The 10973-nt window shown below is 49.3% G+C and overlaps 1 protein-coding gene across 1 annotated transcript in view; it reads left to right on the forward strand.

The window, feature by feature from the left end:
* Positions 1-3327, forward strand: part of LOC149441010 (uncharacterized) — an 81930-nt gene extending 78603 nt beyond the window's left edge. Inside the window, exon 10 of the mRNA XM_089657876.1 lies at positions 2174-3327. Coding sequence (XP_089514002.1) covers positions 2174-2325 — 152 coding nt within the window. The 3' untranslated portion in view covers positions 2326-3327. The remainder of the gene's footprint in view (positions 1-2173) is intronic.
* The last annotated feature ends 7646 nt before the right edge of the window (positions 3328-10973 follow it).

Genomic DNA, 10973 nt, shown 5'->3' on the forward strand with positions numbered 1-10973 from the left:
TAACCCCCATACTAGGTCATTATGACAGACTTACCTGCAGACAGAGCCCTCCAATGCAGCGCTGTCACGGCTACCTGGTGCTTCCATCTTCACTTGGTCTTCCTTCTGGGTTTGTGAGCTGCAAGAATGGCCAGGGCCATGATGACGTCACTGCCACATGTGTGTGGGAGCCCCAAACATGGAGCTCTGAAGATACAGCAAGGGTATGCCATCCCTTCATAGCCCATGCACCGGTGACGTCACCTGCAGCATCCTGTGACGTTACAGGATAGGTTTACCTGTACGTAAAAGTTAGAAAGTGGACTTTACTTCCACTTTAAAGTAAACCCTTCTTTCTTGGTTAGAGAGATAGAGAGATTTCACTCCCTATCCCCCTATCTCTACAGGTATCCTCTATTTCACTACCTATCTCTGTCCGGAGAGAGGATATAGTGAATGCAGGGTCCAGGGAGAGCGGATATAGTGAATGCAGGGTCCAGGGAGAGCGGATATAGTGAATGCAGGGTCCAGGGAGAGCGGATATAGTGAATGCAGGGTCCGGGGAGAGCGGATATAGTGAATGCAGGGTCCAGGGAGAGCGGATATAGTGAATGCAGGGTCCAGGGAGAGCGGATATAGTGAATGCAGGGTCCAGGGAGAGCGGATATAGTGAATGCGGGGTCCGGGGAGAGCGGATATAGTGAATGCGGGGTCCAGGGAGACCAGATATAGTGAATGCGGGGTCCGGGGAGAGCGGATATAGTGAATGCGGGGTCCGGGGAGAGCGAATATAGTGAATGCGGGGTCCGGGGAGAGCGGATACAGTGAATGCAGGGTCTGGGGAGAGCGGATATAGTGAATGCGGGGTCCGGGGAGAGCGGATATAGTGAATGCGGGGTCTGGGGAGAGCGGATATAGTGAATGCGGGGTCCGGGGAGAGCGGATATAGTGAATGCGGGGTCCGGGGAGAGCGGATATAGTGAATGCGGGGTCCGGGGAGAGCGGATATAGTGAATGCGGGGTCCGGGGAGAGCGGATATAGTGAATGCAGGGTCCGGGGAGAGCGGATATAGTGAATGCGGGGTCCGGGGAGAGCGGTTATAGTGAATGCGGGGTCCGGGGAGAGCGGATATAGTGAATGCTGGGTCCAGGGAGAGCGGATATAGTGAATGCAGGGTCCGGGGAGAGCGGATATAGTGATTGCAGGGTCCGGGGAGACTGGATATAGTGAATGCGGGGTCCGGAGAGCCCGGATATAGTGAATGCGGGGTCCGGGGAGAGCGGATATAGTGAATGCAGGGTCCGGGGAGACTGGATATAGTGAATGCGGGGTCCGGAGAGCCCGGATATAGTGAATGCGGGGTCCGGGGAGAGCGGATATAGTGAATGCAGGGTCCGGGGAGAGCGGATATAGTGAATGCAGGGTCCGGGGAGAGCGGATATAGTGAATGCAGGGTCCGGGGAGAGCGGATACAGTGAATGCGGGGTCCGGGGAGAGCGGATATAGTGAATGCGGGGTCCGGGGAGAGCGGATATAGTGAATGCGGGGTCCAGGGAGAGCGTATATAGTGAATGCGGGGTCCTGGGAGAGCGGATATAGTGAATGCGGGGTCCTGGGAGAGCGGATATAGTGAATGCGGGGTCCGGGGAGAGCGGATATAGTGAATGCGGGGTCCGGGGAGAGCGGATATAGTGAATGCGGGGTCCAGGGAGAGCGGATATAGTGAATGCGGGGTCCTGGGAGAGCGGATATAGTGAATGCGGGGTCCTGGGAGAGCGGATATAGTGAATGCGGGGTCCTGGGAGAGCGGATATAGTGAATGCGGGGTCCTGGGAGAGCGGATATAGTGAATGCGGGGTCCAGGGAGAGCAGATATAGTGAATGCGGGGTCCTGGGAGAGCGGATATAGTGAATGCGGGGTCCTGGGAGAGCGGATATAGTGAATGCGGGGTCCAGGGAGAGCGGATATAGTGAATGCGGGGTCCTGGGAGAGCGGATATAGTGAATGCGGGGTCCTGGGAGAGCGGATATAGTGAATGCAGGGTCCTGGGAGAGCAGATATAGTGAGTAGCTGGTCTAGCCTAAGGTGCAACATAGTCCAGCACCGGCCCTGCGTACATCTCTTGGTACATGGACATCATTCTTGCAACTTTTTTTGTGAAAGAATTAACTGAACTTTCTTCTGTTCCTCAGGGAAAGCCAATGTGATTGTGGTGATCGATGATGTGGTGGACAGCAGTGATCAGGAGAAGGATCGGATCCTGAAGACTCAGCCCAGCATCGGGAGATTGGCTAAGGCTCTAATCCTCATCAATAAACAGGAGAAGACTGTGCAGAGATATTGATGACATGAAAGCATGCAGACTGTTATGAGGAGTGGGGGACGCTAAAAAAATATTTTGAATGTTTATCTTTTCAAATACAGTGAATTGAATTTAAATAATAATGCAGATACAGAGTTCTATATAAGAAATGTGTAATATTTTTAGAAAGTACTTAGGATGCACCACTACAGTTTTTTTCCCGGCAGGTACGAGAACCGATACTTTTGGTCAAGTACTCGCCGATACAGAGAACCGATACCTTTGTAATGCGATTTGAACCCATACAAAATGACTGCAAAGAATTGCATGCGACTTGAACAGGAATGGGGTTTCCCACACAGTGTGAGGCCAGGCTTGTCATAGTGACTTTGGGCTCATACAGAATTCTTGTGGGAAACCTCCCTGCATCGATCCTATGCTGTCACACAACGAAACGTCGTTTCACAGGTCCGGGAATTTGAAATCCCAGAAGCTTTCTCTCCTCTCCTTGTAGGGATGATTGTATGGGCTAGACTGCTTCTGATTGGTCAGCACCATCACATGTGCAAAGTGAATGTGAATGGGAGTGGCTTTATAATTCTCAGTCAGATGCTGCACCAGCAGGGCTCTAATGAGGACAGTGGCAGGGTCTGCATCCCATTTAGATGTGATTTCCCTTTGGGAGCATTGCACCAGAAAGGATATTTTTGTTGCAGGGGATGTCCAACATCTGACTTCTGGGAAATCAGTGAGCCAATCACACTAGCAGGAAATGACATCTCTGGGGGGGCGCTCTATACACCATCTGTGTACTGTACGCCTCCAGGCAGCCATATTGTATTTTACAGAAATTTACAGCGGCTGCAGATTGAAAAGGAAAAGTAATTTTTATCAAAGTTCAGTTACAATATGACTTGTGTTGCAATTGTGTATGCTAGATTATTATTATAATTGTTTTTGTGCTATTTTTTCCCTCATGAAAGCGGAGTTACCCTTTAACTATTGCCTATTCTATCAAAACTAATAAAGTGGCTTTAATTATGATGTGATGCTACTGTTTACACAATCAGGCCTCATTGTTCTGGGCTTCCTTTCCAGAAAATGCTTTATAATGTTTCATAATTGATATTGGAGTATATTATTTAAAACGTACAAAGGACGTAAAAGGCCCCCGGTCACACTGGGTGCGACTTGGCATGTGATTTGCATGCCATGCGACTTGTAAATCGCATGCCAAGTCACACCCTATTGTCCACAATGACAGCGGTCATATCAGTGCGGTCCCGACTTGGTTGGAGCCGCACTGATTTCTAAAGTACTCCATGCACTTCTTTTGGTGAGATTTGCATAGACCTCTGTGTCAAGTGTCAATCGCACCTGAAATCGGCAGGTCCCCCGACTTTGAAATCGTGCGACTTTGCTGTAAGTTGTACGATTTCAAAAACGGACTTGATATGACCAAGGGGGTAAAGAAGTCTTGATTTTTTTTTTTTTTAGCTCAAAAACACCACATATAAAGGATGATTATACTGCAGTCCTACCTCTCTCTTATATAATCCCGACTCTGTAGAAAAATATCTCGTTATCAGTATCTCACATCTTTCTTTCATCTGCAACTACATTTACACAGCTGCCCTTTAGTGTCACAGAAGGTAACGTTTCTTTCTGATCCCACAAAACATGTCAATCTGCCTTTATCAACATATACCCCTTCTGTCCTTAACCACTTGAGCTCCAGAGGATTTACCCCCCTTAATGACCACGCCTCTTTTTGATACTCGGCGCTACACTAATTCAACTGATAATTGCGCGGTCATGCAATGCTGCACCCAAACGAAATTTACGTCCTTTTTTTCACACAAATAGAGCTTTGTTTCGGTGTAATTTGATCACCTGTGCGCTTTTTATTTTTCACTCTATAAACAAAAAAAGGCCAAAAATTTTGAAGAAAAACAATATTTTTTATTTTCAGCTATAAAAATATATAGTAAACTCAAAGTTGGTTATAAATTTAGGCCAAAATGTATTCTGCTCCATGTTTTTGGTAAAATCCCAATAAGTGTATATTGATTGCTTTGTGTGGAAGTTATAGCGTCTACAAACTATGGTATAGATACTGCAATTTACGCCATTTTTCTGCTATACAGCGCTGCGCTAGTTTAATGGACAATTGCGCGGTCATGCAATACATAAATGAAATTTACATCCTTTTTTCCCCACAAATTGAGCTTTCTTTCAGTGGTATTTGACCACCTGTGCTGTTTTTATTTTTTGCGCTATAAAAAAAAAAGCTGACAATTTTGAGGAAAAAAAAACAATATTTTGGACTTTTTGCTATAAAACATGCCCAGTAAAAAAAAAATCAAATTTAGTCATAAATTTCTGCCAAAATGCATTCTGCTCCGTGTCTTTGCTAAAAAAAAACCCAATACGTGTAAATTAATTGGTTTACGTGAAAGTTATAGCGTTTACAAATGGCGGGAAAGATACTGGGATTTTTAGGTTTTTTTTATACTAACAATGGCGGCGATCAGCGAATTATGGCGGGACTGCAGGACTGCGGCGGACATTTTGACATTGGGGGGGTACTGACTTGGGGTCACTGACATCCCCAAAAACATTAATACAGTGATCAGTGCAAAAAAAAAAAAACTTACACTGTACTAATGGCAATGGGGAGGAAGGGGTTAACTTTATTTTACAGGGAAGGGTTATAGGAGTGAGGGGAGTGTTTTACTAGGGGGCGGGGCTGTGTACTGGGCGGGACAAGGCTGATCGAGAGAGAGAAACTCTTCTTTCTCGATCAGCTCATCCTCGAGCTGAGAAGGAAGTGATAGACAGCACAGCTACTGCAGCTGTGCTGTCTGTCACCGTTTACCGCCGATCGCCGGGAGTTAGCCGCTAAGGAGCAGCTGTGACCCGGCAACTGACATCTGCGGCGGTGATCCACGGGACAAATAGGGCGGCAGCGCACCTCGCGCGCACCCCCTATTTGTTTACAAAACACACGTCTTAAAACGTGGTTTTGCCTGTGAGTGCCGCCCTGCCGCCGTATATGTACAGTGGCTGGGCGGCATGCGGTTAAAGTGTTCTTAAACCCCCAACAGTACAATCAGTCTGTAGATGCAGTAAAGCATGCTTGTTATACTCACTGTGGAACCTAAGGGGTTAATCCTCCTGTTTGATCCTGTCTTCTCTGATACTCACCTTGTTGAAATATCCATGCTGATAAGACAGACTGAACACCATAGCCCTTCTGCACATGCTCAGTTTAGTGTGTATTGCTAGAGAGGTGTTTTTGTTTTCTTGGGAGAATACATGTGGTCAGCACAGGGCCAATCAGCACTGTCCAGATGGAGGTCAGGGGTCCTGTATCCTCCTAGAGCAGAATGAAAACTCCTTCTATAAGCTTTAACCAGTGCTCTGCTGAACACTGATAGAAGTCACATGACTGCTACATACTGCTGATGAGAAAAAGTATTTAGCAGTTTATATTTACTAAAATAATTGCATTTCCATGCTGTGTGTACTGTGGGAGACCAAATATAGTGAATGCAGGGTCCGGGGAGAGCGGATATAGTGAATGCAGGGTCCGGGGAGAGCGGATATAGTGAATGCGGGGTTCGGGGAGAGCGGATATAATGAATGCGGGGTTCGGGGAGAGCGGATATAGTGAATGCGGGGTTCGGGGAGAGCGGATATAGTGAATGCGGGGTCCGGGGAGATTGGATATAGTGAATGCGGGGTTCGGGGAGAGCGGATATAGTGAATGCAGGGTCCAGGGAGAGTGGATATAGTGAATGCAGGGTCCAGGGAGAGTGGATATAGTGAATGCGGGGTTCGGGGAGAGCGGATATAGTGAATGCGGGGTCCGGGGAGAGCGGATATAGTGAATGCGGGGTTCGGGGAGAGCGGATATAGTGAATGCGGGGTCCGGGGAGAGCGGATATAGTGAATGCGGGGTCCGGGGAGAGCGGATATAGTGAATGCGGGGTCCGGGGAGAGCGGATATAGTGAATGCGGGGTCCGGGGAGAGCGGATATAGTGAATGCGGGGTCCGGGGAGAGCGGATATAGTGAATGCGGGGTCCGGGGAGATTGGATATAGTGAATGCGGGGTCCGGGGAGAGCGGATATAGTGAATGCGGGGTCCGGGGAGAGCGGATATAGTGAATGCGGGGTCCGGGGAGAGCGGATATAGTGAATGCGGGGTCCGGGGAGAGTGGATATAGTGAATGCGGGGTTCGGGGATAGAGGATATACTGTAGTGAATGCGGGGTCCGGAGAGACCGCATACAGTGAATGCAGGGTCCAGGGAGAGCGGATATAGTGAATGCGGGGTCCGGGGAGAGCGGATATAGTGAATGCGGGGTCCGGGGAGAGCGGATATAGTGAATGCGGAGTCCGGGGAGACCGGATATAGTGAATGCGGGGTCCGGGGAGAGTGGATATAGTGAATGCGGGGTCCGGGGAGAGCGGATATAGTGAATGCGGGGTTCGGGGAGAGCGGATATAGTGAATGCGGGGTCCGGGGAGAGTGGATATAGTAAATGCGGGGTCCGGGGAGAGCGGATATAGTGAATGCGGGGTCCGGGGAGATTGGATATAGTGAATGCGGGGTTCGGGGAGAGCGGATATAGTGAATGCGGGGTTCGGGGAGAGCGGATATAGTGAATGCGGGGTCCGGGGAGAGTGGATATAGTGAATGCGGGGTTCGGGGATAGAGGATATACTGTAGTGAATGCGGGGTCCGGAGAGACCGGATACAGTGAATGCGGGGTCCGGGGAGAGCGGATATAGTGAATGCGGGGTCCGGGGAGAGCGGATATAGTGAATGCGGGGTCCGGGGAGACCTGATATAGTGAATGCGGGATCAGGGGAGAGCGGATATAGTGAATGCGGGGTCCGGGGAGAGCGGATATAGTGAATGCGGGATCCGGGGAGAGCGGATATAGTGAATGCGGGATCCGGGGAGAGCGGATATAGTGAATGCGGAGTCTGGGGAGACCGGATATAGTGAATGCGGGGTCCGGATATAGTGAATGTGGGGTTCGGGGAGAGCGGATATAGTGAATGCGGGGTCAGGGGAGAGCAGATATAGTGAATGCGGGGTCTGGGGAGAGCGGATATAGTGAATGCGGGGTCCAGGGAGAGCGGATATAGTGAATGCAGAGTCTGGGGAGACCGGATATAGTGAATGCGGGGTCCGGATATAGTGAATGTGGGGTTCGGGGAGAGCGGATCTAGTGAATGCGGGGTCAGGGGAGAGCGGATATAGTAAATGCGGGGTCCGGGGAGAGAGGATATAGTGAATGTGGGGTCCGGGGAGAGCGGATATAGTGAATGCGGGGTCCGGGGAGAGCGGATATAGTGAATGCGGGGTCCGGGGAGAACGGATATAGTGAATGCGGGGTCCGGGGAGAGCGGACATAGTGAATGCGGGGTCCGGGGAGAGCGGATATAGTGAATGCGGGGTCCGGGGAGAGCAGATATTGTGAATACTGGGTCCAGGGAGAGCGGATATAGTGAATGCAGGGTCCGGGGAGAGAGGATATAGTGAATGCAGGGTCCAAGGAGACTGGATATAGTGAATGCAGGGTCCGGAGAGACCGGATATAGTGAATGCAGGGTCGGGGGAGAGAGGATATAGTGAATGCGGGGTCCAGGGAGAGCTGATATAGTGAATGCAGGGTCCGGGGAGAGCGGATATAGTGAATGCGGGGTCCGGGGAGAGCGAATATAGTGAATGCGGGGTCCCGGGAGAGCGGATATAGTGAATGCAGGGTCCAGGGAGAGCGGATATAGTGAATGCGGAGTCCGGGGAGAGCGGATATAGTGAATGCGGGATCCAAGTAGAGAGGATATAGTGAATGCAGGGTTTGGGGAGAGCGGATATAGTGAATGCGGGGTCCGGGGAGAGCGGTTATAGTGAATGCGGGGGTCCGGGGAGAGCGGATATAGTGAATGCGGGGTCTGGGGAAAGCGGTTATAGTGAATGCGGGGTCCGGGGAGAGCGGATATAGTGAATGCTGGGTCCAGGGAGAGCGGATATAGTGAATGCTGGGTCCAAGGAGACTGGATATAGTGAATGCAGGGTCCGGAGAGACCGGATACAGTGAATGCAGGGTCCAGGGAGAGCGGATATAGTGAATGCGGGGTCCGGGGAGAGCGGATATAGTGAATGTGGGGTCCGGGGAGAGCGGATATAGTGAATGCGGGGTCCGGGGAAACCGGATAGAGTGAATGCGGGGTCCGAGGAGAGCGGATAGAGTGAATGTGGGTTCCGGGGAAACCGGATAGAGTGAATGTGGGGTCCGGGGAAACCGGATATAGTGAATGCGGGGTCCGGGGAGAGCGGATATAGTGAATGCAGGGTCCGGGGAAACCGGATATAGTGAATGCGGGGTCCGGGGAGAGCGGATATAGTCAATGCGGGGTCCGGGGAGAGCGGATATAGTGAATGCGGGGTTCGGGGAGAGCGGATATAGTGAATGCGGGGTTCGGGGATAGAGGATATACTGTAGTGAATGCGGGGTCCGGAGAGACCGGATACAGTGAATGCAGGGTCCAGGGAGAGCGGATATAGTGAATGCGGGGTCCGGGGAGAGCGGATATAGTGAATGCGGGGTCCGGGGAGAGCGGATATAGTGAATGCGGGGTCCGGGGAAACCGGATAGAGTGAATGCGGGGTCCGAGGAGAGCGGATAAAGTGAATGTGGGGTCCGGGGAAACCGGATAGAGTGAATGTGGGGTCCGGGGAAACTGGATATAGTGAATGCGGGGTCCGGGGAGAGCGGATATAGTGAATGCAGGGTCCGGGGAAACCGGATATAGTGAATGCGGGGTCCGGGGAGAGCGGATATAGTCAATGCAGGGTCTGGGGAGAGTGGATATAGTGAATGTGGGGTCCGGGGAGAGCGGATATAGTCAATGCGGGGTCCAGGGAGAGTGGATATAGTGAATGCGGGGTTCGGGGAGAGCGGATATAGTGAATGCAGGGTCCAGGGAGAGCGGATATAATGAATGCTGGGTTCGGGGAGAGTGGATATAGTGAATGCGGGGTCCGGGGATAGAGGATATACAGTCAGGTCCATAAATATTGGGACATGGACACAATTCTAACATTTTTGGCTCTATACACCACCACAATGGATTTGAAATGAAATGAACAAGATGTGCATTAACTGCAGACTGTCAGCTTTAATTTGAGGGTATTTACATCCAAATCAGGTGAACGGTGTAGGAATTACAACAGTTTGCATATGTGCCTCCCACTTGTTAAGGGACCAAAAGTAATGGGACAATTGGCTTCTCAGCTGTTCCATGGCAAGGTGTGTGTTATCCCCTCATTATCACAATTACAATGAGCAGATAAAAGGCCCAGAGTTCATTTCAAGTGTGCTATTTGCATTTGGAATCTGTTGCTGTCAAATCTCAAGATGAGATCCAAAGAGCTGTCATTATCAGTGAAGCCATCATTAGGCTGAAAAAACAAAACAAACCCATCAGAGAGATAGCAAAAACATTAGGCGTGGCCAAAACAACTGTTTGGAACATTCTTAAAAAGAAGGAACGCACCGGTGAGCTCAGCAACACCAAAAGACCCGGAAGACCACGGAAAACAACTGTGGTGGATGACCGAAGAATTCTTTCCCTGGTGAAGAAAACGCCCTTCACAACAGTTGGCCAGATCAAGAACACTCTCCAGGAGGTAGGTGTATGTGTGTCAAAGTCACCAATCAAGAGAAGACTTCACCAGAGTGAATACAGAGGGTTCACCACAAGATGGAAACATTGGTGAGCCTCAAAAACAGGAAGGCCAGATTAGAGTTTGCCAAACGACATGTAAAAAAGCCTTCACAGTTCTGGAACAACATCCTATGGACAGATGAGACCGACATCAACTTGTACCAGAGTGATGGGAAGAGAAGAGTATGGAGAAGGAACTGCTCATGATCCTAAGCATACCACCTCATCAGTGAAGCATGGTGGTGGTAGTGTCATGGCGTGGGCATGTATGGCTGCCAATGGAACTGCTTCTCTTGTATTTATTGATGATGTGACTGCTGACAGAAGCAGCCGGATGAATTGTGAAGTGTTTCGGGAATATTATCTGCTCATATTCAGCCAAATGCTTCACAACTCATTGGAATAATTCACAAAAAACCTCCTACGCTTATATGGAATCCTACCCTTAGAAAAAAGCTGCTGACACTAAACTTATACCCAAAATAAGTAAATAATCAATTAAAATAAACAGTGCAGTGCTAAATACAAAATAAATATAATCAATGAATACGTGATACAATTAATCAAACTCAATATACCCCTACAGGTATAAATCCAAAGTGATCAGTAAATAAATAATAGTGTCATGCGTGTATACCCTCATAGGGAATATTTCATGCAAAAAGTGACACATATAATCATAAACAATAAGGTGACAAAACACATACAGTGCTCAAAACAAAGATGAACCAATCTTCAGTTGCAAGAAAAGTCCAAACAATTGATAATAATAATAATAATGAGGACGCAATGCTTAGTGATGGTCTTCACACTCCACTCTTCATGCAAAGTAATGTGCAGTGTGCGTGATTCACACGTGACAATCCTTTAACGGCTAAAATGCCCCCTCACCTCCTTACTTAGACCCCAAAGGGCCAGCACGCTTTAAGGATCACACGATCC

The sequence above is a fragment of the Staurois parvus genome, unplaced genomic scaffold (genome assembly GCF_062004578.1).
Source record: "Staurois parvus isolate SC_StPar_1 unplaced genomic scaffold, SC_StPar_1.0 ptg001037l, whole genome shotgun sequence".
Taxonomy (NCBI): Eukaryota; Metazoa; Chordata; class Amphibia; order Anura; family Ranidae; genus Staurois; species Staurois parvus.